The sequence below is a fragment of the Penicilliopsis zonata genome (genome assembly GCF_001890105.1).
Source record: "Penicilliopsis zonata CBS 506.65 unplaced genomic scaffold ASPZOscaffold_28, whole genome shotgun sequence".
NCBI lineage: Eukaryota > Fungi > Ascomycota > Eurotiomycetes > Eurotiales > Aspergillaceae > Penicilliopsis > Penicilliopsis zonata.
Genome location: NW_019208934.1, coordinates 67,038 through 93,966, shown reverse-complemented (window position 1 = coordinate 93,966; position 26,929 = coordinate 67,038). Strand labels below are relative to the sequence as shown.

The 26,929-nt window shown below is 52.5% G+C and overlaps 15 protein-coding genes across 15 annotated transcripts; 7 read left to right on the top strand and 8 right to left on the bottom strand.

Annotated features, from left to right (window-relative positions):
* Positions 1–24: 24 nt before the first annotated feature.
* On the bottom strand, positions 25–1,719 carry ASPZODRAFT_76786 (hypothetical protein; the record flags this gene model as incomplete). The annotated part of the gene is made up of 3 exons (XM_022730126.1): positions 25–60; positions 144–1,392; positions 1,487–1,719. The coding sequence occupies 3 exons, from the start codon at positions 1,717–1,719 to the stop codon at positions 25–27; spliced, it is 1,518 nt and encodes a 505-aa protein (XP_022576972.1).
* A 400-nt stretch (positions 1,720–2,119) lies between these two features.
* Positions 2,120–3,629, top strand: ASPZODRAFT_137272 (hypothetical protein). Its single transcript, XM_022724266.1, has 3 exons — positions 2,120–2,566; positions 2,614–2,738; positions 2,813–3,629. Exons 1-3 carry the CDS (start codon positions 2,303–2,305, stop codon positions 3,483–3,485), a joined length of 1,062 nt encoding a protein of 353 aa, XP_022576971.1. The 5' UTR covers positions 2,120–2,302; the 3' UTR covers positions 3,486–3,629.
* A 488-nt stretch (positions 3,630–4,117) lies between these two features.
* On the top strand, positions 4,118–5,467 carry ASPZODRAFT_76748 (hypothetical protein; the record flags this gene model as incomplete). The annotated part of the gene is made up of 1 exon (XM_022730123.1): positions 4,118–5,467. The coding sequence occupies one exon, from the start codon at positions 4,118–4,120 to the stop codon at positions 5,465–5,467; it is 1,350 nt and encodes a 449-aa protein (XP_022576970.1).
* Positions 5,468–5,723: 256 nt separating this feature from the next.
* Positions 5,724–6,257, bottom strand: ASPZODRAFT_29189 (hypothetical protein). The gene is made up of 3 exons (XM_022728170.1): positions 6,044–6,257; positions 5,976–5,986; positions 5,724–5,931 (listed from the first exon to the last, which is right to left on the bottom strand). The coding sequence occupies exons 1-3, from the start codon at positions 6,239–6,241 to the stop codon at positions 5,763–5,765; spliced, it is 378 nt and encodes a 125-aa protein (XP_022576969.1). The 5' UTR covers positions 6,242–6,257; the 3' UTR covers positions 5,724–5,762.
* Positions 6,258–7,154: 897 nt separating this feature from the next.
* On the bottom strand, positions 7,155–8,233 carry ASPZODRAFT_137270 (hypothetical protein). Its single transcript, XM_022724265.1, has 2 exons — positions 7,932–8,233; positions 7,155–7,865 (listed from the first exon to the last, which is right to left on the bottom strand). Exons 1-2 carry the CDS (start codon positions 8,225–8,227, stop codon positions 7,265–7,267), a joined length of 897 nt encoding a protein of 298 aa, XP_022576968.1. The 5' UTR covers positions 8,228–8,233; the 3' UTR covers positions 7,155–7,264.
* A 941-nt stretch (positions 8,234–9,174) lies between these two features.
* On the bottom strand, positions 9,175–10,520 carry ASPZODRAFT_76793 (hypothetical protein; the record flags this gene model as incomplete). The annotated part of the gene is made up of 5 exons (XM_022730127.1): positions 9,175–9,578; positions 9,628–9,695; positions 9,745–9,862; positions 9,938–10,313; positions 10,362–10,520. 5 exons carry the CDS (start codon positions 10,518–10,520, stop codon positions 9,175–9,177), a joined length of 1,125 nt encoding a protein of 374 aa, XP_022576967.1.
* A 1,021-nt stretch (positions 10,521–11,541) lies between these two features.
* On the bottom strand, positions 11,542–12,896 carry ASPZODRAFT_76724 (hypothetical protein; the record flags this gene model as incomplete). Its single annotated transcript, XM_022730120.1, has 5 exons — positions 11,542–11,968; positions 12,018–12,092; positions 12,153–12,562; positions 12,657–12,676; positions 12,719–12,896. 5 exons carry the CDS (start codon positions 12,894–12,896, stop codon positions 11,542–11,544), a joined length of 1,110 nt encoding a protein of 369 aa, XP_022576966.1.
* A 769-nt stretch (positions 12,897–13,665) lies between these two features.
* Positions 13,666–15,962, top strand: ASPZODRAFT_137267 (hypothetical protein). The gene is made up of 11 exons (XM_022724264.1): positions 13,666–13,863; positions 13,911–13,940; positions 14,005–14,129; positions 14,163–14,169; positions 14,255–14,398; positions 14,450–14,523; positions 14,575–14,679; positions 14,743–14,934; positions 14,987–15,373; positions 15,421–15,553; positions 15,601–15,962. Exons 1-11 carry the CDS (start codon positions 13,695–13,697, stop codon positions 15,834–15,836), a joined length of 1,602 nt encoding a protein of 533 aa, XP_022576965.1. The 5' UTR covers positions 13,666–13,694; the 3' UTR covers positions 15,837–15,962.
* Positions 15,963–16,025: 63 nt separating this feature from the next.
* Positions 16,026–16,658, top strand: ASPZODRAFT_147291 (hypothetical protein; the record flags this gene model as incomplete). The annotated part of the gene is made up of 1 exon (XM_022725248.1): positions 16,026–16,658. The coding sequence occupies one exon, from the start codon at positions 16,026–16,028 to the stop codon at positions 16,656–16,658; it is 633 nt and encodes a 210-aa protein (XP_022576964.1).
* A 43-nt stretch (positions 16,659–16,701) lies between these two features.
* Positions 16,702–18,010, bottom strand: ASPZODRAFT_147290 (hypothetical protein; the record flags this gene model as incomplete). The annotated part of the gene is made up of 2 exons (XM_022725247.1): positions 16,702–17,796; positions 17,843–18,010. The coding sequence occupies 2 exons, from the start codon at positions 18,008–18,010 to the stop codon at positions 16,702–16,704; spliced, it is 1,263 nt and encodes a 420-aa protein (XP_022576963.1).
* On the top strand, positions 17,939–19,396 carry ASPZODRAFT_170125 (hypothetical protein). Its single transcript, XM_022726922.1, has 2 exons — positions 17,939–18,544; positions 18,602–19,396. Exons 1-2 carry the CDS (start codon positions 18,196–18,198, stop codon positions 19,264–19,266), a joined length of 1,014 nt encoding a protein of 337 aa, XP_022576962.1. The 5' UTR covers positions 17,939–18,195; the 3' UTR covers positions 19,267–19,396.
* Positions 19,397–19,950: 554 nt separating this feature from the next.
* On the top strand, positions 19,951–21,726 carry ASPZODRAFT_76719 (hypothetical protein; the record flags this gene model as incomplete). Its single annotated transcript, XM_022730119.1, has 3 exons — positions 19,951–20,290; positions 20,380–21,014; positions 21,067–21,726. The coding sequence occupies 3 exons, from the start codon at positions 19,951–19,953 to the stop codon at positions 21,724–21,726; spliced, it is 1,635 nt and encodes a 544-aa protein (XP_022576961.1).
* On the bottom strand, positions 21,698–23,351 carry ASPZODRAFT_137262 (hypothetical protein). Its single transcript, XM_022724263.1, has 4 exons — positions 23,250–23,351; positions 22,947–23,192; positions 21,912–22,892; positions 21,698–21,838 (listed from the first exon to the last, which is right to left on the bottom strand). The coding sequence occupies exons 1-4, from the start codon at positions 23,323–23,325 to the stop codon at positions 21,768–21,770; spliced, it is 1,374 nt and encodes a 457-aa protein (XP_022576960.1). The 5' UTR covers positions 23,326–23,351; the 3' UTR covers positions 21,698–21,767.
* On the bottom strand, positions 23,341–25,415 carry ASPZODRAFT_1311720 (hypothetical protein). Its single transcript, XM_022722687.1, has 4 exons — positions 25,270–25,415; positions 25,101–25,217; positions 24,543–25,052; positions 23,341–24,493 (listed from the first exon to the last, which is right to left on the bottom strand). The coding sequence occupies exons 2-4, from the start codon at positions 25,158–25,160 to the stop codon at positions 23,582–23,584; spliced, it is 1,482 nt and encodes a 493-aa protein (XP_022576959.1). The 5' UTR covers positions 25,161–25,217; positions 25,270–25,415; the 3' UTR covers positions 23,341–23,581.
* ASPZODRAFT_137259 (hypothetical protein) lies at positions 25,231–26,599 on the top strand. The gene has a single exon (XM_022724262.1). The coding sequence runs from the start codon at positions 25,707–25,709 to the stop codon at positions 26,349–26,351; it is 645 nt and encodes a 214-aa protein (XP_022576958.1). The 5' UTR covers positions 25,231–25,706; the 3' UTR covers positions 26,352–26,599.
* The last annotated feature ends 330 nt before the right edge of the window (positions 26,600–26,929 follow it).

Sequence of the window (26,929 nt, the reverse complement as noted above, 5' to 3'; positions counted from 1 at the left end):
ATCTTACTATCTATACTATCTATACTATCTACGGGTTGTAAAAACCAACTGGCAGCCATCCTAAAAGTCAGCAAGTCAGCAAGTCAGCAAGTCAGCAAGTCAGCAAAGAGCAAGAGCAAGGCGCAATAGACACTGTAACTCACCATCGGGAATAAGGTGGCAAAGACTCGAATCTCCTCCGACGTCGGGGTTTCATGGTGCGTCCAGTCGAGCTCGAGGGCGACTTTACCAATCATGCCCGCCATGGAGAGAGGCACGTACCGGCGCGCCAGACAGTCGTGCGGGCCGGCCCCAAACACCAGCCAGTTGCGCGTCTGGGCCTCGGCATCGCCCGACAGCCAGCGGTCAGGGTCGAACACGTCGGGGTCGGGATACACCGCCGGATCGTGCAGGGCAGGGTAGCACGAGGGAATGACCATCGCCCCGCGGGGGACGGTGTAGTCGGCGGTCAGCGGGAAGGGCTTGGTGGTCTGGTAGGGCACGAAGATGACGGGCGGGCGGTGCCGGAGGAGCTCCTTGATCACGGCGTTGGTATAGGGCAGGGCCTCCAGCATGGGCAGATCAAACGGTTTGCTGCGGTCCCCTGCGCGCGCCGCCAGGTTCTCCGCGCGCACCCGGTCGAGCACGTCGGGTCGCTGCGCCAGGATCTGGAACAGCCAGGTGGTCGCGCTGCTGGAGGCGTCCTGCGAGGCAAACAGGAAGGTGAAGAGCGTCTCGCCGATCTCCTCGTCGCTGAACATCCGGATCAGGTTGCTTGGTTTCTCTGCCTCGGTCTCCCCCGCCGCCACCCGGGCCCGGTATCGTTCCGACTCCATCATATGCAGCACCCAGTGGTCGACGATGCACGACGGGGTCCCTCCGGCCGCCAGGTTGGCCTTGCACGCCGCGGCGCACTGGGCAAACTCGGCGTGGACGGCGTCGGCGATCTTCTTGCCGCGCCATGGCTTGGTGTAGGGGATGTACAGCGAAAAGGGCATGTTGACCAGCTCCAGCGCGGCGGTGACGAGGTAGAAGTCGTCGGCAATGCGCTGCACCGCATCCTGCGAGATATAGTCGCCGAAGAACGTGCGGCACGAGAGGGCGCAGTTGAGCTCCCGGAACAGAGTCATGAACTCCCGCGGCTGGCCGTCGTTGGCGGCGCTGGCGGCGACCAGCTTCTTGCAGTACTCGCCCACGACCTGCTCCTGGGCCGGCAGATAGCTGGCCATTGCCCTGTTGGTGAACAGCGGCGTCAGTCCGCGGCGGTACTCGGCGTGGGCGCGGCCCTGCAGGAAAACCCATGCTTTATGGCCCAGCAGGTCCTTGGCCAGGGGCACAATACATGGTTCTGCGTAGCCTGGCGATTTGAACACTTTATGCGCCAGGTCTCGGTCGGAGGCGAGAACAATAAACCTGTCATTCAGTTAGAAACTTGGGGTTATCGTAACCCTAGGGTTAAGGGTTTAGGGTTATGTAACCCTAGGGTTAGGTTTAGGGTTGGTGAGACTTGTGAAAGACGGATACACAGCTGAGAGGCCCACTCGCCCACTGTGCCAGATACGCTTCGAAGCGTGGATGCAGAGCCTGGAGGAATGGACCGACCAGGGGAATCTTGAACCGGGGCCCAGCAATAGACCCTTTGCGATAGAGGTACCTGATCTGATCGTATATCACTATCGCGAGGATGAGAGTCGCCACCAACTGCCAGGTCTGGCTTTTCTCCTCTTCAAGAGTAGCCATATTATAGTCAATAGATGGAAAGAAGAAGAAAAGAAACTCAGAGAGAGAAGTAGACAGAAGAAAGACAGAGAAATAGGCAAGAAAGAGAGTCATCTTATACAAGAGATGAAGAGTCCATCTTACACTCTTCCAGATCGGGACTAGTCGCCGACCTGCTCCCGACGCTAGTCCATATATAGCAGCTGTCAGCAAGTACTAACTGCATACAGTTAGACAATCCTTCCAGATGGGCTGATTGTCACCAAACGGCTTCAAGGCATTAACACATTGTCAATCCAAACAACTCCAACATGCGAACCCTCCGTCGTTCGTGCACAGCATGTTTCAAGTCTAAACTGAGCTGCGACCTGCGCACGCCGCGCTGTTCCCGCTGCGTCAAACGCAATGTTTCCTGTCTCTACGCGAACCAGCCGGCGCCAGATCCCCGATTCGTCTCGCTGGATCCCTTTGAGTCGTACCCGCCAACAAGACTCCCGGCGCAGCATGTCCAGCGTTTAATCCATAGCTGTGAGTCTCTATCATTGCTTGAATTCTTCCCTCCTTTACCCCCCCTCACCCTCTAGTTCTGCATAAAATCGCATTCATGTACTACCCCCTCGACCTCAACCCGGCCTCCAACCCGTTCCTCCTCTCCTGGTGGCCGTTGGCCCTGGGTGATCCGGCCCTGTTTCACGTCTCGCTGCAGACAGCCTGTTTGGATGAGGAGCTGCTCGCCCAGCGTGGGTTTGGTACTTCGGACCTCCTCATGGCCGACTCGGTGGCTTTGCTGAGGCGGAAACTCGCGCACGCCTCTCTGGCCGTCCAGGATGGGACGATGGATTCAGTCATCACTTTAGCAGCAATCGAGGTATTTCTCTTTCTTTTTCCCTCAAGTATTCTATCTGATCGTCTCAGTTCGGGAAGGGAAACGGAACAGTTGCCAGGATGCACGTCGAGGGCGTGAAACAGCTGATCAGGATACGAGGCGGCATCAATTCAGTGCGTCAGACCAGTCCACTAACAGCTCGAATGGTCAGTTGGTAAGTCATCACTTATGGATATATTCTACTATCCCAATAGATATTATAATCCTAACGCTGTATTCTAATTTTAGGGTATCGATGCTGGTCATGGGCCATCCTCAGTTCGAGACACAAGATGACGCCGGAATGGGAGACGGCATCCCCCCGATTCCAGAATGGATGGATCCCCAACAAGATGAAGATGAGATTCTCGTTGGAATCGACAGTGAGGTGAGGAATGTGTTTATTCGTCTTCGCGGTGTCTTCCACCGAGCACGCACAAGACCCTTGCCATCGACAAGATTACATGACCTCGTCTGTTTTATCATCCATCGCCTTCTATCTTTAGATTTGCCATCCTCATCATCATCATCAGACAATCCATCCCTTAGCAACCGTCTCAGCAACTGCCTTCGACACGCCATCATTCTCTACATGTTCCTCATCCATGGAACCACATACTTCTCCCACGCGGTAATCATGAACACGATCCTCACCCGCTTCATGCAGGATCTCGCCCAGATTGAATCCTCCTTGATATCACATTCCCTTCACGTCTGGCTGTGTGGTATTGGAATGGTGGCCTCGACTGGAACACCGTATCATACATGGTTCATGGACAGAGCTCGCGATACTGCTCTTTCTCTGCAGTTAACCTGTGCTGACGATGCCCTGGGCCATATCCAGTCTGTTCTGTGTCTGGACACGGGCATCTTTCGACCATACTGGATGGCGAGTGTATTTCATTATACAGCTCCAGTATAATACTGATACTAGCTATTATTAATAATGAAGAAGATACTAGATATGAGTATATGATAGGAAGAGAGAAAATTAGAGCAGAAAAGCTCAAAGAAGGGATTCCAGACTCACATGGGAGTACCATAGATAAAAACCGTCAAATGAAAGTGACAGAAAACCTGTGGAAGACTTCTATAATAGGATATAGGAGCCTAGAAGTTTCACTTAATAATAGGCTAGGGTTAGGGATGTGAATAAGCACCAGAGCTACTTACTAATTATAAAATACACTTATATAGGAGGAAAGTAGCCGACTAAACCCAACTTAAAAACACAGGAAATAATGACACTGCGGGGATGAATATCCCTTTGGATGTGTGGGACTGGTTCCCTCGTGACTCGACACATTTATTTTCCTATTATCAGGGCCTAATGGCCATGTATATATTACAGGCTATGTTTGGCCCTAATTAAAATCCACTTGGGCAATTTAATATATTGTGAGGATGATCCCTGCCCTGTGACATGGGTGAAACATGACTACATCCGCTCCATAAAGAACACGGAGCAGATCAATCTATCACGGAGCATCTGATGAAAGTAGGATATAAAATAATCAATTCATCTTTTTTATGTATTAACTGTAGCTGGTAAACATGGAGTTCCTTCTATTCTTCCTCTTCTTCTTCTTTGTATCGGCCCAGGTTGCTCCTTATGGCCAGTGCGGCGGGGAGGACTATTCAGGCTCAACCACCTGTGAGGCCGGCTGGGTCTGTCAATATCAGAATGAATGGTATAGCCAGTGTGTAGCTTCTACCGCTTCTTCTTCCACTTCTTCTACTTCTTCCACTTCTTCTACTTCTTCCACTTCTTCTTCCTCTTCTACTTCTTCCACTTCTACTTCTTCTACTTCTACTTCTTCTACTACTAGTTCTAAGACTAGTACTACTTCTACTACTGGTACTGGTACTTCTTCTACTGCATTCCCCTCTGTGAATGGCCTCAATTTCACGATCGATGGAAAGACAAGCTATTACGCCGGCACAAACGCCTACTGGATGGGCTTTCTGACGGACGATGCCGACGTTGACCTGGTGATGAACCACTTGAATGAATCTGGCCTGCGCATCCTCCGTGTCTGGGGCTTCAACGATGTCAACACCGTCCCGTCGTCAGGCACAGTCTACTACCAATTACTTACCAATGGCACGGCAACAGTCAATACAGGCGCCGACGGCTTGCAGCGTCTGGACGCGGTGGTGGCCGCCGCCGAGACATACGACGTGAAGCTGATCATCAACTTTGTGAACAACTGGTCTGATTACGGCGGAATGGCCGCTTATGTGACGGCGTTCGGGGGCACGCAGACAGGCTGGTACACCGATACTGCCATCCAAGCCGCGTACCAGAACTACATCTCGGCCGTGATCTCGCGGTACATCGACTCGTCGGCGATCTTCGCCTGGGAGCTGGCCAACGAGCCTCGCTGCCAGGGCTGCGACACCTCCGTGATCACCGACTGGGTGGTGACGACGAGCGCGTACATCAAGTCGCTCGACTCCAAGCATATGGTGTGCATCGGCGACGAAGGGTTCGGGCTCACCACCGACTCGGACGGCAGCTATCCGTACACAGACGGCGAGGGGCTGAACTTCACCGTGAATCTGGCCATCGACACGATCGACTTTGGCACCTTCCATCTCTACCCTGACAGCTGGGATGAGACCGATGCCTGGGGCGACGGTTGGATCACAGCGCATGGCGCCGCGTGTGTGGCAGCGGGCAAACCCTGTCTGTTGGAAGAGTACGGCGTCACGGCCAACCAGTGCGCCATCGAGGCGCCCTGGCAGCGGACAGCGCTCGACACAAGCGGAGTTTCAGGCGATCTGTTCTGGCAGTATGGCGATACGCTCAGTACGGGCGAGTCGCCGGATGATGGGAATACCATCTACTATGGCTCCTCGGAGTTTACCTGTTTGGTGACCGATCATGTTGAGGCCATCTAGTTTAGCATTAAGCATATCCAACTATATATTCTTTACTTCACTCAATACTATATGATATATATGATAGTATACTATGTGTATTACTCTATACTGTAGTACACTACTATAAAGCATCCATATACTACCTCAACAGACCTATATAAGTATGCTTAAACTATATTCTCTCTCGTTACTTATCCCAATGCTTCCACTGATGCAAGGAATACCAATACCGTAGGGTCTCAAATTTAGAGAATACACTATTTGTCTTCTATATGCCCATACTATATAAGAGTGGAGAGTAGATACAGTAATTTCAATCGTCACATTTCAAAGTTCCATCGTCATTGGTGATCCCAGCATTCAAGTCAATCTCTGTAACAACACTGTACGAACCATCCGGCTTCGCACAGTTTGCCGAGAACCAAACAGTATCGTCAATAAGAATGAGCTCTCCAGAGTTGCAGGATGCAGTGAAATCGCCACTAAGCAGTTAGCAGGAAGATGAAACCTGGAGCGGTGATCTTACTCTTTCTCCCACTATAAAAAGTTAGAATTATTATCATGAGAGTCTCTTGAGGTTAAAGCAGGGCGTACCTTTAGGTATCCATCGTCATTGCCAATACAGTCATCCAGAAGCAGAGTGGTGGCTATGTATGTGCCAGCTTCATCTTCGCACTTGGCATGGAAGATATGGCTCTTGTATTTGTAGTCCTTGCACGTGGACTTGAAGTCATTAGCAGCGACAAAGGAAACGCTCAAAAGAAGCGCCAGAAAACCGAGATTGAATTGCATATTGGCTGAGTTGACTGTGTGTCTTGGAGATGGCGGTAGAAAAGGTCATGTACAAGAGGCATCCACGACGTTTTTATAGTCTACGCTGGCTCCTACACTCCTTGATCATCGATAGCAAACTCAATACCAAAGGCTACGATCACACCACCGACTTGGAAGAACGGCCTGGTAGCGTAGATACTATCTCTTCATCCCTGAGTAGTGGCTGGCAGGTGACCTCGTACAGCGGGCTAATCCTAGACAAACCCCGCCAGTATGGTGGATTCTTTCTACGGTCTTTAGTCGAATACTCTGCTGGTAGCAGTTGTTTCCCTATTATCTACAACATGCAACTATCACAGAACACGGAGACCATGACCAATAAGGAGATTCCGCCCCAGGTGAAATGAGTACACTAGCCCATACTAGGTTGATAGTATGAAATAGCGCTCCAGCTACCTTCTGTTCTTCTTGGCGTGCAGTTCTGGCAGCAGTATAATACATGGGATAAGAAGTTAATATGAGCACGTCATCATTATTAAAGAATGCTATGTTAATAAGGTTATACTGCAGTCAGCAGGAATAACCTTATTCAAGCTAAAATCCTCATGCGATCACCTCAATTTATATTATTGATATTGCTGGTCTCTTCCACACTGGCTTGCATTAGTTCCTGCATATATTTCGTATCCTTCGGGGTTCCCCCGATGTATCCCTGATTTTAAACAGGGCCCTGAGCAACCGATTCAAGTAAAGATAGGCGAATCGGGTACCATTAAATTAGGCACTAACTATCAGGCACCTCCCATGATTAACTCCACATCGTTATCTCCCCAGTTCCGGGTAATTCGGCGACGTGTCTGGAGAACTCCAGAGTGTAGCAAAAGACACTGAATCTATAGTATTGTTTAATATTGTTCTAGAAAACCATGGTGCAGTAGACAGTATATTTCTATATGGTTCATACTATTAGTGCTCCATAAGCAATTGACTTATAGAATATTCTATTGAGATATATGCAGCATTACACAGTTGGATATTCTATCACCGGTCCGCGCTCATCTCGACAGGACCATAATGATCCTGCATAAGATGCCCCTTGAACTGCGTCTCTTCCATCTCAGACGGGGGCTGGTAGTAGGGCGGTTGCGGCTGTGACTGTGACGGTTGCGGTTGCGGATTTTGAAGCTGTTTATTTCTCTTTCGGACCAGATAGATCAGGTAAGCGACAGTAAGCAATAAGAGGGCTCCGACCCCAGCCCCGACGCCGATCCCGACTTTTGCTCCGGTCGAGAGGCCCGTACTTGCACTGCTGACTGTCCCTATCGTCCCTATTGCCCCAGTCCTTCCACTCGTTGTTGTACCGGTTATTGTACTGGTCTGTATTCCTGTACTTGATGTTCCTGTCGCTGTTGCTGTTCCTGCTCCTGTGGCAGTTGCCGTGGCCGTTGTTGTGCTGCTTGCAAAATTAAACGCCTGATAGCGAATGGAAATACCCTTGGCGTTGACTCCATACGTCCCAGTCTGCGAGGAAAGTGTGCTGCCGTAGGTAAAGGTGACGACTTGATTGGAGGAGGGATTCGACGAGGTACACGGATTAGTGCTGTACCATGGCCAGTCTGTTCCTGTCTGGGCATTATACCCTCTAAGACGCCGGAATAAGTATAGAGCGATATAGAGATGCGTATTTAAATGGTATTTGTGGACTTACTCCGGACAGCATGTCGCTCGCGTTTCTACATTCCCGTCGAGGGTGATGTATGAGAATCCGTCCTGGGTGTACCCCGACGGACAAATCCCCGGCGAAAAATAGGATGATGTTGCATATCCCGAGGGAAAACAGGAGCTCCAATCCTCCGGCCCGAGACTCATATAATAGAGGATCTCGGCGGTGGTGGAGACTGCAGAGAAAAAGTTGTTGCCGTCGACATATTCGATGAAATGTATGTCGGTCGTGCAGGCCGCGGGGGGCGTGAAGGTTGTCGTGAGAGGGATGGCGGTAGTCATGGCGCCAGGAAGAGGTGTAAGAACGAAAAAGAGAAAAAATGAAGAGAGAAAAGGAGGAGCAGGCAAGTATAAAGGGATGGCTTACGGAGGGTTTCAGTAGGACCGATACACTGACTCGTACTCAGCTGCTGCAGCCAATTGGAGCTTTTCACTACCCGCGCGCCAACTGGTGTTACAACAGCGCCATGAGCAACCTATCATTGACCAGGATGAAACCAAGACAGCAGAGTACTAAACTACATAATTATTTTAATTCTTAGTGAAGTGGAGAGATGGTACTTTTCTTCCGTAACTACACCTACTTGGTCTACACAGTATACGGAGTACACGGCACCAATCAAAAGGTGGCCCATGCAGTGCGGGCCGTGGGCTCCGCCAAATCCAGATTATGCTCAAACTTAATTAGTAATGATTCTGGTGTCACATGGATGTTGATGCCTCAGGCTTAACTTTCTATGCCTGGGGCATGTGGGGCTTGAAATTTCAGATGAAATTTCATGAAATTTCCTGCTTCGATGAAAAGCTATTTCAGTGAGGAATTTCATGAAATACCATTATATTATAAAGGTACTGATATGCTTATTACTATTAGTATTCTAGATCTAAGTAATTCATATGACTCTTATAATGGTGTGTGACTATGCACAGTTAAATTTTCGCGACTGAAATTTCATTGAAATTTCATGAAATTTCAGCCATGGTTATATCACGTGATGTTAACGCCTTAGGCAGAATTCTAAGTAGAGAGCAGTTCTAGTTAGGATTTTATATTGAGTACTGCGTAATACTCTGTACGGAGTATAGGTGATCTAGTATACGTGGGCTATTATATATCAAATACTTGGTACGTGATGTCGATCACTGATTAACAATCTCCCTAATGAGAACAAGTGGAAAGTATAGTTAAAAATATATATACATGAAATATCTATACATTATAATGCACATCAACTCCTGTCCGAGTGTATTGTTGCCGATCCCGACTCGATATGCTCTTCGGCGCCGTTGGCCGTATAATAAGTCACATTGATATCCGTGACTTTCATAATCCCATTCGTGGCCATAAGGATGTCTTCTTCGCTGTCGTTCCGCGTTTTGTGGCGGCCGGTGCCTTCGTGCAGACGTCTGTTGTGCGTTGTCGTCGTCGTGGAAACATGGAAGCTCTGCAGCTCTGTGGCATTGGGTTTGGTCGTGTTGTTGTTGATGGTGTATGTGCCCGAGTAGGACTGGATGGTGGAACCGAGTTTCTTGAGCACCTTCACGATCAACGGCCGGATGGGCGGGACGCAGCCCACGATGAGGATGATCCACATCTCCGTCGTGGTCAGAATATCCAGTTTTCCAATGTGGTCTACCGATTAGTATATGATTTCGTTTCGGTGCAGGATGGGAGGGCATACAGGTTATGTTCTCTGTATCCGACAGGGCAGAGAGTTGGACGGTTTTGACAATTGCACAGCCAGCGGCACTATAAATTAGCCTGTGATCGACCATCGGAAGAAGGAAGAAGGACATACATCACTCCGAGTCCCATCAACACACACAAAGCAACTTTGACCATCCGTTGCAGCTGGACGTGGTAGAAGAAGATGACGGGGTAGACAGCCAGCGCGAGATCGACAAAGGCAGACCAGCCTGTAAATTAGCTATATTCATATAATAAGTTCAGCTTCGTATTATAAAACCAGAAAGCAAAAAAAAAAAACGCACTTCCTTGGAAAAAGGCATAGTTCTGGTTGCGAGCCATGCCGTGACACCCCCCCTGGAGCGTTGGATCCCACAGCTTCGCCGGAGGGACACACGAGCCCAGAATGGTCCCGACAGCAATGATATTGGCCACAAAGTTACTCCCCGCCAGCGTCCACAGAAACACAATCTTGCCGCGGTCCTGGGGCCCGTGGAGTTGGTGTAGAAAGGCGACGATCGCGAACTTGCCGCTCGAGATGGCGAACAGACTGACGATCGTGCTTGCCCACGCCCATTTCATCGATGTTGCTCGTTGGTCCGAGGTGAGGAGGGTTTCTTGCTGGCCGAGACCGTACAGGGCTGCCACTGTGAACAGACACACGGAGAGCGTAGCCGCTACCTAGGGAAATCAGTATCAAGAGAGTAGATGAGATCGGTAGTGTCGTACAAAGGTAAAGATGGCAAAGTAGAGATCCAGCATGGCTCGCCGCGTAATCGACCAGGTGGTGTAGATGCGCGCCACCAGCAGAACCAGGCAGACGGCAAATTCCACCCACGCGACCACCACCACCGTCGCGCCGTACCCTCTTATCCCATATGGAGTCATCTAGAGCCAGATCTCGACATGGAGTGGAGAGGGGGGGGAGAAAGAAGGAGGAGACAGTAAAGAAGAGGCAGTGAAGTGGGAGCAGAAGGTGGGAAATATTATCAAGGCTGACGCTGAGATAAACCCTAACCCCGGGCCTGATACGAAGTCCCCATGGGTAGCTGACTCCGTCTGTATGTAGCACAGTCAATATGGACTCATGGAGTATGTCTCCCGAAACACCTGGCCAATCGTTTGCTTACCGAGACAGGCCTGGGGTCCGAGGCCCCGGATTCACCTGATCTGGTTGGACAGGCTGGCGTCTTGGCGGGGCAGCGCTAGGAGCGTCACCTGCAGGCGATGGGGGGCAGACAGCCAATCATCAACGTATACTTTTCTGATTGGTGGGGCTGCTTACCCTGTAAGAATCCACCTCCCACTTCTCCACCCTCTCCCTCTCCCTCTCTCCACGTTCTCCCACTTCTCCCCGCGTCTCGTGCGTTATTTTTTTCTCATGGGCAATTGTATATTATTGGATGGATTCCATCTGATCTTACTGCCTGATACTATTCCATTACATACTAGTCTACCTACTCCCCGGTAGTCCCTGATTACCCCTGATTCATACCCTTTCCCTGATACTCCTGAATCCAGTGCCACAAGACTCCTGAATGGCTTTGGTGAGTACTCTGTAGTAGTACTCTGTAGACTTAAATATACTCTATGTAGTATAGACATGACGATTGGGATTTTCAACCTCATTCTCCTGCTGATCACAGTTCACGGCCCACGATTTATCCTTCGGGATTCCAGCCCGTCGATCACTAGAATAAGGAGACGGGAAAGGGGTCGATTACTGTACTACGGAGTACATGGGAGTAACTAGTCTATTTGAGTTTGTCGGTCTTGAACTGACACGTGTCTAGGAGTCCCTAGAGACGTTGGTGTCACACGTATAATTAGTGTCACAGCCCTATCCTATTCTAACTAGTGCTTATACTAACTTAGTAATACTATACAGTATTTCTATTCTACATCTCTTCTATTCGTCATTCTTGACATCAAACTCGACTGTCCGAACGATCCCCTTTAGCACCCCCGAGGACGGACCAGAGAGGATATGTTCTTCGCTCGAGTTATCGCCCGCGTGTAGGGTGGTGCTGTACTGCGTCTTGTTGCCGGTGAAATCCGGCCGCGAGGCGCTCGGCAACGACTGCAAAGGATGCGAGTGAGACCGCGATCGTGAGCGAGAGTTGGAGTAATCCTTCTGGCCGCGCGACGTCAAACCCAGGAGGCGGGGGAAGTACTGGCGCACAAACGGACGGAGGGCCGTCATGCAGCCGCCGGCAATGCCGAGATTCAGTTCGATCACGGACCATAGCAGAGGGTTGACGGTGGTCCAGGTCAGATCGGATGTGTTTTCGAGTACGAAGAGCGTTGCTAACCGAATACAACTGACGATTCCGACACTGAGCAGTCAGTATAACATGATAAAGGGTGGTATAGAAAATGACGTACAAACATCCCATGGTGAGGATACACCCGATCGCCACTTTCTGGCGGAGGGGAACTTGTAGTCGACGAAGCCAGGGACTAAAAGAGTATTGTCAGTAAGGTGATGTCAGTAAGAGTATTGCAAGGATAGATGCATACACTGGAACCAGAACCGTGGCAAAGTCGGTGAAGATCCCCAGGCCGGCGTTGGCAAAGTAAAACGCCGAACGGTTGATACAAGTGGCAGTGCGGATGGAGAGATCCCACACAGCTGAAACAGGGTGACAGCCGAGGAGATTCACAAACACGGAGGCGACGTTGTATCCCGTTGCGATGAAGATGATGACCCAGACGGCCAGGTGGAACTTGCGGCTGGGAAAGATGCGCAGGTAGAAGAGCAGGACGGAGACCTTGACGCAGCCCGTGGCGGCGCAGTAGATGGTTGCTGAGATGACGTCCAGCTTCAGGTATGTCGGCGTGTACCAGTCAAAAGGCACATCCCACATGTGTCGGCCCAGGCCCCATTTGAGCATCTCCAGCGTGACGGCCGACAAGACGGCGGAGAGGATCTATTTAAGTTAATATAGATTCTATAGTATAATACTATAGTATATGCATGTATATGCATGTATATGCATGTATCATGTATATTATCTATCTTACTAGAGCAATAACCATAATGTCTGTAGGTTAGCGTCGTCTATATCGCTCTTGTAGGTTCTTACAATCATCTATTCCAAAACTATGGACAATAAACAACCTCGTCCATGTTCGCATGGACACCATAAGCACGGAGAGGAAGAGAAAAGCGCCATTGACGGCAATGAACCGGGTCCCGTTGGTTGGCGGGTCGACAAAGTTGGACGTCTGCCCTGCTGGAGCAGTAAAGACCGGAGTGGCCATGGTTGAAGTCGCTCAGGAAGAACAGATAGGAAGAAATGTTGATTCTATTATATAGGGTTGTTGTTTTCATTAAACTTTGAGCACAACCTTCAATGGTTCCTCGTGGACCGTGGACCCTCAAACCTTGTACCACATGTCAAATTGTTTACCTGAGGAGAGACTTATTGTGATTATTCTAATTAATCTTCTTATCCCTTATTCATCTCTACACTCTTACTTATATCCTCTATTCTTATATATTCCCTTCCTCCCTTCTCTTCTCTTCTTTTCACCCTTCCTCATCCTAGAGGCCTGAGCACTTTTCTTCCATTTCGACCGACGCCTCGTGTCTGACCCACAGACTTGATCCTTTGACTGTGCGCAGGGGTAATTAACATTGGATATCCATGACTAATTTTCAGCCTCTTCCTGACTATTAGCTATAGCAAGCGATCATAGCATATTCCTAGTTCAGGGTCTTGCCCACCGATCCACTCCTTGAAGCCAGAAAATTTAGTTCCACTATACCTGGCCTAGTCTGATCGTATGACACTTGGCTACCCTGGCTATAGCATAATTAAAACTAGATATCACAAGACATTATACTTGAGGAGCTATTGGATGCTTCAATACTCTAGATAGGTATGCAAGATAACAGATAAGCTACGATAGCCTTATCCACGATGTAACGGCGAGATGTAACGGCGGGAACGCGGGGAAACCGGGGTAGAATTAGTATAATATAGCTCCTCTTCCTATTCAGCATACCGATTCCACTCCTCTCTTCCCTCCTGTTTGTTCATTCTATCTATTCCCACCATGGCGCAAGAGAAGGACAAGGACACGGCGACGCAGCTGGAGGAGAGGCTGTTCGCCGCGCAGCAGAGCACAGAGGCAGAGGTCAAGATGTCTCTCTGGCAGGCCTTGAAGCTGTACCCCAAGGCCTCGCTGTGGAGTATCCTGATCTCGTTTGCCGTTGTGATGGAGGGTACCTTCTGATCCATCCTAGCAGCATAGACATATCTAACAATACAGGCTACGATGTCATTTTAATGGGCTCCTTTTGTATTTCCTGGTCCTTTCCTTTATTATTCATGATGATTTTTCCATTTTTAATCCTTTCAATCAGATGCATATCCCAATTTCACGAAGCGGTTCGGTGTCAAAGATGCAGCCGGCGACTACGAGATTCCGGCCCACTGGCAAGCGAGTCTAGGGAACAGTGGCAGTGTTGGCCAGATTATTGGATTGATGGTATGATCTTTACCTACCTGGATACATGGCTAATTTAACGTCTATTTACAATAGTTTAACGGGGTACATATATCTACTATCTTGTGTCTTCTCCTATCTTATGTTTCATTATATTTAATACATACAGTGGGCCGCCGAGCGATACGGATATAGGATAGTGATGAGCGGCGCCCTCATCGCCACCATGGGCTTCATCTTCCTCTTCTTCTTCGCCACCAACCTGGAGATGCTCCTCGCTGCGGAGATCCTCTGCGGTATTCCATGGGGGAGTAAGCAACATGCGTCGTCATCATATCGCTATTTATACTTATGAATGGCAGTCTTCCAAACGCTGACGACCTCGTATGCCTGCGAAGTTGCCCCTGTGGCCCTGCGGGCGTATCTAACCACCTGGGCAAGTTTTGTCTATTTAATCATGCATCTACGGAACTATTAACAGTCATAGGTGAATGCCTGCTGGGGCATCGGACAGCTTCTTTCCTGCGGCGTGCTGCGAGCTCTTCTATATCGAACAGATCAATGGGGGTGGCGCATTCCATTCGCCGTTCAGGTATACTCTACCTTATTGATCCATGCAATGTCTTCCTGATGTTGATTGATATTAATTATACAGTGGGTCTGGCCCATCCCTCTGCTGATTATCACGCTGCTCGCCCCCGAATCCCCCTGGTGGCTCGTCCGCCACGGCCATTACGAGCGTGCGAAACAGTCACTGCAGCGCTTGACTGATGCCTCGTCTGTCGAGGGGTTCAACATCGACAATACCATCCAGATGATGATCCATACGGATGAACTTGAGCGGGAGGTAATTCTTCTATCCACCCGTTACTCACATTTGACATATACTTACTATACAGGAACGAACCGGCTCCCGGTATATCGACTGCTTCCGAGGCATCGAACTGCGCCGCACCGAGATTGTGTGCATGGTCTGGACGGTGCAGAACATGTGTGGCTCGGCCTTCATGTCGTACTCGACGTATTTCTTCGAGCAGGCCGGCCTGCCAGACAGCGACTCGTACGATCTGTCGATGGGCCAGTACGCGATCAACACGGCGGGCACGTTCGCCGTCTGGGGCCTGCTGATGCTGGGGATCAGCCGCCGGGGTATGTATCTGTGGGGATGTGTCTTTATGGGCATCGCTCTCATCATCATCGGCTGTGTCTCGTTGGACGACGCCAAAGCCGGCTCGTGGGCTGTCGGGGCGATGCTCCTTGCCTGGAATGTCGGCTATCAATTCAGCGTATTTCCTTCTCCTTCCCGTGCGTTGGCATTTTTCTAATCATGCAGGTTGGAACCATCGCGTTTTCCCTCGTTACGGAACTCTCCTCGCGCCGTCTCATGGTCAAGGCGCTGAACATCGGGCGAGCAGTGTACAACGTCGAGGGGTTGATCCTCGGTGTTCTCACCCCGTACATGCTAAGTAAGAGTCTCACTCTCAAAGATGCCGAACCCATGCTAATGCTTTAGACCCCACGGCCTGGAACTGGGGCGGCAAGACGGCCTTTTTCTGGGCGGGCTTCGATGCCCTCTGCGTGGTCTGGATCTATTTCCGTCTGCCGGATCCCACAGGCATGACGTTTGCCGAAATCGACAAGCGCTTCGAGATGAAGATCCCTGCGCGCCAGTTCAAGTCGGTCCAGGTCGACGAGTTTGAGGGCGAGCGCCAGCAGCTGGAGAAAGCCAGGGCGACGGAGAATCCGTAGATATACGATGTATTCTCAGTATTCTCAGTAGTCTTAGTATCAAGTTATACGTTAGCCTCAGGCATTAAATATTGATGCCTCAGGCAAGAAATGCTTACGAATGGTACGATACTAATTGGTATGACTCATCAATCATTATATATCAATCATTATGATTCATTACATTCCAATCCTCTATTCTTCGTATCAATGTCTTCAATGACTCTCTCCCCCGTCGATCTGGGCAAAGACGCCGAGTTCCATGAGCTGCAGCGTCAACGAGTCCTCTGCGGCTGGGCCTACGAGACAACAGCCCTGCAGAAATGGCAACAGAAGCAAGCCGAGGGGTTGAAACAGCTGTTCTGGATTCTCATCGATGAAGAGGACAGCGAGGGCGATTCAAAAACTACAAGAAACACGATCAAAGCCGGCCATGTCTCGCTCGACGCCTACACGGATCCCCCCGACGAAGAGCTCGCACGCGCCGATAAAAGCGTGTTGACCGTGCAGGCCTTCTTCATCCTGGAGCAACACCGCGGGAATAGGCTTGGGCGCCGTGTAATGACCCTCCTGGAGGAGATGGCACGATCAGAGAGGTACGGCCATCCGGCGTGTGGGACGCTGGCCCTTACGACGCTGAGCAAACGGTACATCTACGACGAGGGGCCGGACGGGGTGGGCGTCTGGGAGAAGGTTGTGCTGGACCGGCCGGCGTTCAGCTCGCAGGAGTGGTATGAGAGTATGGGATACGTTGGCTGGAAGGAGGAGCCGCGATATCGAACAGAGACGCTGGAGGGGGGGGAGGTTCTTCTCTCGGCGGTGTTTATGCGCAAGGCTTTATAGTATCAAATGGATATCATTAATCTTCCATGATATATCTATCTTGCTACTTGCTCACCACTTCTTCACTTCTTCTCCACCACTCCATCAACCCTCTCTCGGCAATGAACGCCCGTTCCTGCGCCCACCAGTACGCAGTCGGCGACAGGAGAATCCGCACGGCACGGTAGAAGTGGTAGAGCAGGAGGAGGACGTGCGGATCGCGCTGCTCGAACAACGCGACAAACGGACCATGGCACTGCACGGGGAAGGACAAGATATACCGCGCCAGAGGGAAGAGAAGAGACGAGTTCACGTCGATCGAGTCCGGGGGCTGCGCTTCAGGCAGAAAGGAGAGGACGAGACACAGCCGGGCGACAGCGGGAGAATATCCATCGGGGATGTCTGGGCTGTATTTATCCCCGGCGAACAGATCAGACACAGCCAGGCCTGTATGCTGGGTAGAAGCGAAGGGAACGTCCAACGGGAGATGAATCTTGTCTTGTCTCTCGAGGGGACGGCGGTAGGCAAAGAAATCCTGGAACCGATCCAGAGTCTCGTTGCTGATCTTTGCAGATGCCACGAGCACGTCCGCCGGATTGACCGCCAGCAGCGGCAGCAGGAGAGAGGGCTGGCGAGTCAGAATGGGGCCATTGGCCAGGAAGACCTGCTTCATACTCGAGCAGAAGGAGAAGATGCGGTCGCGCGAGGGATCAAACTCCCTGCCGGTGAGGAAGTCAGTCGATGTCCAGACCTCGATCTGGAGGAGGGCAGAGGTCGCGATGAAGGCGTCGGTGTTGATCATCGTCGCTCGGGTCGCCAGCTCCCAGCGGAACAGCGACAACGCCCGGCACAGATGGCTGGCCGCCGCGGCAGGATACGAGGCATCTTGCGGGCTGAGAAAGGCGAGATGACGCGCCGCGACGCAGAGGAGGGCATTCATCAGGAACTCGAACTCGAGACTCAGCTGCAGCACAGGGCGCCAGGCCTCGGCAGGGAACATGAGCGTCTGGCAGGTCGACGTCTGGAAGTGATGGAATAGCTTCATATGGAGTAGATTGACCACGGCGTCTGTCGGTCTCTGTCCGGGGGCAGCGATACCCATACGATCGCATGCTTCTCCCCGTCGCGTACAGCCGGCACACGGCGTCTCTCTGCTGCACTAAAAGATCAATATCATAAATGTACATCGTAGTGTTCCAGCTTACTCGCACGCGCCGTCTCTTGCAATTCTCACAGCCTGTTCGGGACTTGCGATGGGCTCGCCGTTGACGCGCCACATCGGCGCTGATCGCCTTGGGGACCTCGTGCAGGACAGCGTCCGGACCGGCGGTCGAGAGAACAAACGTGTTTGTCAAGTCATCGAGGGACGCCATGGCAGTGGAGATGGAATAGAAAGTTCTATTCAGCTCTATTGTTCTATTGTTGGACAATGTGCTATCTCCGGTATGTCCGTCACTAACCCAAAAGAGCGATACGAGACGGATCCATTCGTTATGATAAAAGGAGTATAAAATCATCAGGAGTATTTCTCACCTTCCTATCACAAGATCAATCCACAATGGTCTCCCTCTCTCAAGTCATTGCGTCAAATCAACGCATCGCCACCCTCCCTCCCGGTCTGGTCGCCGTCTTTGTCGGCGGCACCAGCGGCGTGGGCGAGTACACCGTCAAGGCCTTTGCGCGGTATGCCGTCTCGCCACGGGTATACATCGTTGGTCGGTCGCAGGAGGCAGCAGACCGGATCATCGCAGAATGCCAGCAGACGAACCCGGCGGGTTGCTTCACCTTCCTCCCGGGGGATGTGAGTCTCCTGGCGACGGTGGACGAGGTCTGTCGTGAGATCAGGGAGAAGGAGAGCGCCATCAACCTGCTGGTCGAGACGCAGGGGACAATGGCATATAGTAGGAGTGCGTATTGTATCTACAAGTATATACAAGTATATACTCAATACTAACGAACTGCAGTCACTGCGGAAGGCCTCCCCCTCGCCTTTGCAACGGCAACCCACTCCCGACTGCGGTTTATATTGAACCTGCTCCCGCTTCTACAGAAAGCACGCTCGCTGCGACGTGTGGTCAGCGTGCTGGCTGCGAGCTGCGAGGGCCCCATCGACATGACCAACATGCCTGCGCTCGGGTTCGCGCTGTACAAGTCGCGCGACCAGATGGCCTCGATCCAGACCCTGCTGCTGGAGGAAGCCTGTCGCCGGGCCCCCGACGTGAGCTTCGTGCATACCGTGCCCGGCGTGGTGCGCGGGGGCATCACTCGGGATGCCGAAAGCAACGGCCTGCTCATCGCGGTGTTTAATCTGCTGATGCCGTTTGTCGCAACCCCCGCGGCCGAGTGTGGAGAGCGACACGTCTTTCTGGCCACGAGCGCCGTCTATCCACCCTCTCAGGGAGCGGGGAAGGGGGCAGGAGTAGTTTACCCAGAGAACAGCTCTCCCTGTCGCGGCAGTGACGGCAAAGCTGGAAGTGGAATGTACACCGTCGACAACAAGGGAGAGGCCTCTCCGGCTAAGGTGGAGCGGCTGCTGGCTGGATTCCGGGCGGACGGGACGGCGACGAAGGTGTGGGAGTATATTGAGGCAGATATGAAGCGGATTACGGGGCAGCATTGCCAGCAGTAGCATCATCATTCACTTGGAAGCAATATACATGTACTACGTGAGTAACAAAGGTCCGGCTAATCCTGGTAAGCCGTATTTCCATATATCCCGACGGGAAATCTGAGCAATCTGATGCAGGGTACATTAGCCGGATATCAGACCATGTCTTCCTATCTAATAGAGTAATCATGTATAGCTACCTAGTACCTATATACTAACAGTACTCATACCTTTTACCTATACAATACAAACTACAATACAAACTACAATACAAACACTCTGTAGTGATACCTAGTAAATAATAGAATAGACATCTCCATTCACCCTATTGGCTCTTCTCCAGCCGAGGTGTGGCATATTTAGTGCCGGGCTATTGATGGGGTACAGTTACATGCTGGAGCACGCCAAAGCCAAGTGGACCACTCGCATCCCCGGACATGGCCAGCCCATGCGGGGAAGCCCAGACCAAGACTGGATGAAGCCTCTGAAAGGCTCTGAAAGGCTCTGGACAGAGGCTGCGGGATTCCACCAATGAATCGTTGGAGCCTTGTAATTCCGGGTATTATGCCACGCAGGGATAATTCTCTGGCTATTGTGGACGCAAGGAGTCTCGGGCCTGCTGGCCGCAGAAATATTGATCAGTATTTATATCAAGTCGTAGCCGCCGTAAACCCCCCTATGCTCGCTGACGCAACCATCAACAACATGACACCCGACTTTGCACTCGAAAAGGCCGCCGCGCAGCAGGTGGAAGACGCCCTGGGCCACGGCGCCCTGGTCGAGGCCAAGCAGGCGTCCGACGCCGAACACGCGCAGACGCTGGGCGAGGCGCTGCGCATCTACCGCAAGGCCATCGGCTGGTCCATCTTAGTCTCCCTGTCCGTCATCATGGAGGGATACGACACCGACCTGATCGGCAACTTCTACGCGTACCCCAGTTTCGCCAGAAAGTATGGCCACTACTATGCGCCTTCGAATGACTGGCAGATTGCCACGGCCTGGCAGACGGGCTTGGGCATGGCGAGTACCGTGGGGGCTATTTTTGGTGAGTACGATTTCTAGGGTTAGGGTTAGGGTTTAGGGTTTAGGGTTATATTAGGGTTTAGGGTTAGGGTTATGTTAATATGTTAACAGGCGGCGTGATGAACGGTCAACTGTGCGCGCGATTTGGCTACCGCCGCGTGATGATGGTCTCGCTGGTCTTTATGGCCGCCTTCATCTTCATTGTCTTCTTCGCCACCTCGCTGCCCGTCCTGCTGGTCGGCGAGATCCTCTGCGGCTTCTCCTGGGGAGTCTTCGCCACCGTCGGCCCCGCGTACGCCTCGGAAGTGTGCCCGACTGTCCTGCGAGGCTATCTCTGCACATATGTCAACCTGTGCTGGGCCATCGGGCAGCTCATCGCGGCGGGCGTGCTCGACGGCCTGGTCAACAACAAAGGCGAGTGGGCGTACCGCATCCCCTTTGCCGTCCAATGGGTCTGGCCCGTCCCGCTCCTGGTCGGCTGCTTCCTCATGCCCGAGAGCCCCTGGTATCTCGTGCGCAAGGACCGGCTCGAAGAAGCCAAGCACAGCCTGCGCCGGCTCTCCTCCCGCTCCGAGGACGCCATCAACGGCCAGCTCGCCATGATGGTCCACACCTCACGCCTCGAGGCCCAGCTCGAGGCCGGCGCCCGCTACTCGGACTGCTTCAGGGGGATCGACCTGCGCCGCACCGAGATTGCCTGTGTTGCTTTTGCCGGGCAGGTCTTGACCGGCAGCACTTTTGCCTACGTAAGACCTCTCCCTCCCTACCCAACTACCCTCCCTATACTAATCTGTGTAGTCCCCCACGTATTTCTTCGAGAACGCCGGCATGGACAGCACCCAGGCGTACAAGCTGAACGTGGGCAGCACCTCGCTGTACTTTGTCGGCACCGTGCTGTCCTGGTGGCTGATCACCTACGTCGGCCGCCGCACCATCTACGTCTGGGGCCAGTTCGCCCTGTGCTGCACGTTGTTGATCGTGGGCATCATCAGCGCCGCGTCCGGCTCCAAGGGGGCGCTGTGGGCTCAAGCCGCCTTTGTCTTCCTCTGGGGTCTGATCTATTCCCTGACCCTCGGCCCCGTCACGTACAGCATCATCGCCGAGATCTCCTCGGTGCGTCTGCGCCCGCTGACCGTCTGTCTGGCGCGCACCACCTACCAGCTCGTCAACATCATCACGCAGGTGCTCGAGCCCAAGTTCATGAGTCCCACGGCCTGGAATGCCAAGGGCAAGACCGCCTTCTTCTGGGCCTGCACCTGCTTCCTCATGTTCCTCTGGTCCTTCTTCCGTCTGCCAGAGCCCAAGGGGAGGACGTACGAGGAGCTCGATCTGCTCTTTCAGCGCAAGATCCCTGCCAGGCAGTTCTCCTCCACCCAGATCGACGCTTATGCCTTGCATTCTTCTTCCCAGGAGGGCTTGACTGGCCAGGAGGTGCCGGTGCAGGAGACTGAGAAGTAGTATAGGATGTTTATTTGCAATAGTGACTGCTGTTTGATCTATTAAATGAGAATATAATCATTGTAATACGAGTATATGATTCGTATCATAATGGTAATGATTATTAAAAACACTGCAGAAACAAGACAAAAACACCTGCCAGTCAGTTGCTTTATATGGATAACAAATTCACTAGAATAACGTACCCCAGAAGCAATTCATGGCCAGATATCCCAACTTCTCCATGAGAATGCCCGACACGATCGGCCCCAAGACCATGCCCAGCGACGAGCTCATGGCAACCATCGACAGGGCATGCGCCGTCGCTGTCTTCCCCAGCATCCCCTCCATCGTCTTGACGGTGCTCGTGGTTTGCGCCGCGGCCGTCCCCGCCAGGCTGGAGATGAGCACGCCAACCAGAACGACAGAGACGATGTACAACGCTTGGCCGAGGAGGGTCTCGCTGCCGAGAGAGGGAAACGCTGGATGGCCCGGTAAGCCCAGCAGAGCGAAGCAGGGTGCCAGGAGGAGAAAGCCTAGAAGTGTCGGAGATGGCGCTGCCTCGCTTTTCTTCCTCTTCTTCTCTCCCAACCAGTCGAATAGAGGTGTCAGGAAGATAGATGGCGTCTGCAGAGCAGAGAAGAGGAGGCCCGTCGCGGCACTGCCCCAGGCGAACGTCTGGCGGACGTGCAGCGGCAGCGCGGCGTCGAAGCTGGCCAGCAGGATGGCGATCAAGGCGTGATGGACCAGGACAGCGAGGAACGGGCGCTGGCGGAGAATGAGGTAGCATTGATATCGACTGGCTGTGTCTGGCACACTTTGTACGGATGGAGCGGCCAAGAGAGGAGTCTCTTCATCATCGGATTTGACCTCTTCTGTCTTGACATCCGCAGCTGTCGGTCCGTTATAGTAAGCGCTTTTACCATCCACCAGCAAACGAAACACCAGGTCAATGAACAGAAGAAGGAAGACACTCGACCAGGCAGTCCAGTATCCATACTTCTGCAACAGTAAGCCGCTCATCATCGGCCCGGCAGACGTCCCCGTCGAGACAGCCATGTTGAGCAGCCTCATCAGGCTCCCCGGGGGAAACGTCGTCGAATGCTCGGCCACAGTCGAGAAGCCGGTGCTTTTCATACAGCTGTCGGCGAGGGCTTGGAGAAAGCGACCAACCATGATGCCGTAGACTGGAGAAGGAATGAGCAAGGAGTATACAGCACGTAAAGTAGTTTGACTCTTACCAGACCGTGAGGCAGCCATGCAGCCACTACTCAGCAGGGTGATGAGCAATGAGACGATCAAAAACACACGCTTTGACGGCACGAGATGATGGATCAAGCCGATTGTCGGCGTGCACACGGTCGAGATCAGGGCATTCTGCGCCAGGAGAAGAATCGTCACTGTAGAGGTATTCGACGGGTTGATTTTGACTCGTTCTTCCAGGATATACGGCAGGATGGGAACCATGAAGCCATACAGAAACATATCTACCTTGCAATGAGACGCTGATAGGAGTATCTTGGGGGAACCGATGGTCTACATACTAGATATCATGCCCACCGCCACACTTGTAAGAATAAAGATGGGCGAAGAGCGCCATCTGGAGCCAAGGTTTGCCATAGAGCAGTTGGAGACTTGAAGGGGGGGATTCATGATGGTTTTGTACTCGTCGATTCATTCTCAAACGATATCTGCAAGGAGGTGTGCAATAGAACCTGTCACACAAGACGTATCTGCATATGATAGATCACCGAAGCAAGGAGGGTGAGAAGGAGACAGTTAGGAATAGCTGCATGGATATTGTTGATTCAACAATTGAGTAGTTCATGAACCACATGGTTGACAATATTCTAGTCTTAATCCATTTGCATATGCTTCACTTTCCATTCCATCTCCATTCAGTTGTTTCTTGGCCCGGCCTCTGCAAGGGCCTAAGGATGCTGCTACTGCCGGCAGGAAACACCTCCAAGGCCCGGCGGATGCCCAGGGAATACCCCAGTCTATCGAGGAGGGCGCGAACCCAGGCACGCAGGGTCTGCGGCACCCCCGAGGCCCGGCCAGCGACAGCGAGCTGGAAGATCAACATGAAGACACCGCTCAGCGGGGGTTCACGCATGCCGATCGCGGGGGGGCGGATGCTGCAGTCGACATCCACATGCTTCATCTGGGTGGCGGCGCCGGCGCAGAGGTCGACGGCCATGCGTCTGATGGTTTCCAACGCACGGTGTCTGGTGGCGGAAGAGGCGATGGTGACGGTGGTATACGCGAGGATGATCTCGTTGACCAGCAGACGTCCCCAGCGGTAATGGTTGAGGATCCTCGCCGCCCACATATCGTGGTAGAGATGGTATGTTCCCTCGTATGTGTGCGCCCTGTCCATGGACTGTTGGAGGGTAAAGGACCATTCCGGGGGGAGACTCGACTCCCATACCTCCAGCTCGGCGTCGAGAGCGATCGCCCGGTCCACCACCGCCCTCTTCTCTACGGCGGTATCACCGAGCAACGAGTACAGCCGCGCGAAGCGGAGGAAGATGTCGAGCAGGCGAGCGGCGGGCAGCTCCTGCGCAGAGGCCAGACTGATCACTCGAGGACCCCAGATCAACAGTTGCACGGGCAAGGGCCCCCCGACGAGAAAGTACTTGAGGATCAACAGGTAGCAGAACTGCAGCTGGATCTTGTATTCCGTCTGCCGGAACGACCAGCCAAAGCCCGTCTGGGCGAACAAAGCCGCCACGCCGTCCAGATGCACCGCCCAGGCGTCGATCGCGTGTTCCGGACAGCTCACCATCTACTCGGTCAGCATCTGTAGAATCAGTAGAGAGAGAGAGAGCACATACCTCGAACAAGCTGAGCATGAGGATGATCTGAATGGTCTGGTGCGGACTGGCCTTTGTCGGATCCTGCACTGCCCGTCTCACGACCCCAACAGACGATGCGTACTTGTGCTGCGCGAGGGTCATCGCCGCCTTCTCGCCCGTGACGTTCGCCATGGCCGCCAGCCCGACCGACAAGACAGCGTCGTGCAGCGAGGGGTTGTCGGCGAGGCCGCTGAAGAAGAGCGACGAGTGGACGTGTTCAGAGCGAATGCTAGCGAAATGGGTGAAGAAGAACCGCAACGCCTGGTCTTCCACGGGGGAGAGCAGGCGCATATCCGAGTCGGCGCGCAGCAACGCCACCTCCCTGCCACCACCGGCGCTTGCATCCTGATCCCGCAGGGGCTTCAGCGCCCGGCGTCGCGTTCTGGCATTCTCGTCACGGAAGATCAACGCATCCACGTCGCGATAGCCGGTGCAGGACCTGCCCACCCGTCGGCACTGCGAGCAGGCAGGGCGCACACGGTCGCACTGCTTGACGGTCAGGGAGATTCACCAAACTGCAGACTCGACTCGCCTTGCCTTGATTCGCCGTTCACGACAGCCCAGACAGCTGGGACTGGGGCGGCCACTGAAGGGCATCGTGTGCGCTTTGCTTGAGTGACGTTGACGACAGCAGGACAGAATATATTTACTAGTCTAAAGGGGGTTAGCCGATTAGATAATACATCCACATAAGTTAGTCACTAACCAACTACAGTTAGCGCAACGCTAGCCCAGTTGGGTATATATATCGTCGCCCAAAAGGGTATATAAATCGCCAGGATATATAAATCGCCAGGGTATAAAGACAGCTCTTAAAAGAACAATAAACATCTATCAAGACACACTCTGCAATGGCCCAGGACAGCTCGTTCTATCCCTATTCGCCCTCGCTGGCCGCTGCCGCCCTGTTCTCTGCCCTGTACGGACTGGCCTTTCTCGCCACCTTCTTCCAATGGCTGCGTCTCCGGGCATGGGTGTGGATAGTGGTGGTCCTCGCAGCGATCAGTAAGCTCTGTCATACTGTCATACTGTTATACTGTCATACTGTCATACTGATCAACAGTGGAAACTATCGGGTACATTGCCCGCTGTATCTCCATGCAGCACGACACCAACAAGTCGCTGTACGTGCTTCAGTTCGCGATGATCGTGCTGCCCCCCGTCCTCATCGCGGCCGGCTGCTACATCGTCTTTGGCCGGATCCTGTTTCTCGTCGTGCCGCGCGAGGAGCGCACGCTGCGTCTGTGCTGGGTGCCTCCTCGCTTCGTGACGCCCATCTTCGTGGCGTTTGATATTGTCGCGCTGCTGCTCCAGCTGGCCGGCGCCGTGATGATCGCATCCACCGTGCCGGGCGAGAAAGATGCCGCCAGCAAGCTCGAGCACGGCAAACATATCGCCCAGGCAGGCGTGGTGATCCAGCTGCTCGCCTTTGGCCTCTTCGCCGTCGCTGCCATCCGCTTCAACTTCACCTCGCGCCCGTACGCCCAGACGCTGCTGGAACGCTATGCGGCAGACGCGGACGAAAAGACCATCCTCATCGATGGCAAACGCCGCAGGAAGCACTGGCAGGCGTTGCTGCGCGTCGTCAACGTCACTTCGGTCTTGATCTTGGTTCGCACAGTGTATCGCCTGGTGCAGTTCAGTGAGGGCAAGACGGGCTACATCAACCTCCACGAGTGGACCATGTATGTCTTCGATGCCGCAGTCGTCTATCCGTGTGTGATCTTGTTCATCTGGTGGCATCCGGCTTATTACCTGCCTCATCTTGGGTTCTCCTTGAAAGACTAGATAGAAAGACTGTGGCATATGGACTGCTGGACTGCTTGGATGATATCTGCCAAAGAAAATGCCATAGGGTTAGGTTAGGGTTAGGGATGAATAGACAATATAAGAATCAATATTCTTGATTCTTTGGAATTCCTGCTGCAAATGCATCCAGACCTTCTCCTTGATCCCGTTCTGTCTCAACCCATCCAAGGGGCTTTGCACGCGTTCATCGGCACTGTCGCAGTATGCACCCACTGTATAGACTCCGCTGCCAACGCCGCCATTGCTTCCGATGGCAGGTTCTGTTGGAGAAGCGGGAGGAGGTTGGCAATGAAGCTGTATTCGCCGCCAGGCGAGATCGAGATGCTTCAACTCGTTTGACGTCATTCAATCAGGGTTCCGCACGATCTCGTATCGCGATTGTTGCTACATCGGATATCCTGGATACTCAGCTGGACTGGACACTTAATCTATGATATATTAAATATTGTATAAGCTGTTCTTTTGAACTAGAGATATATTAGGAAAGATAAGAACTAAATTCAAAGATTCATACTTGATAGATTATTAATAGATAGTCTCTTATTAGAAGAAGTGCA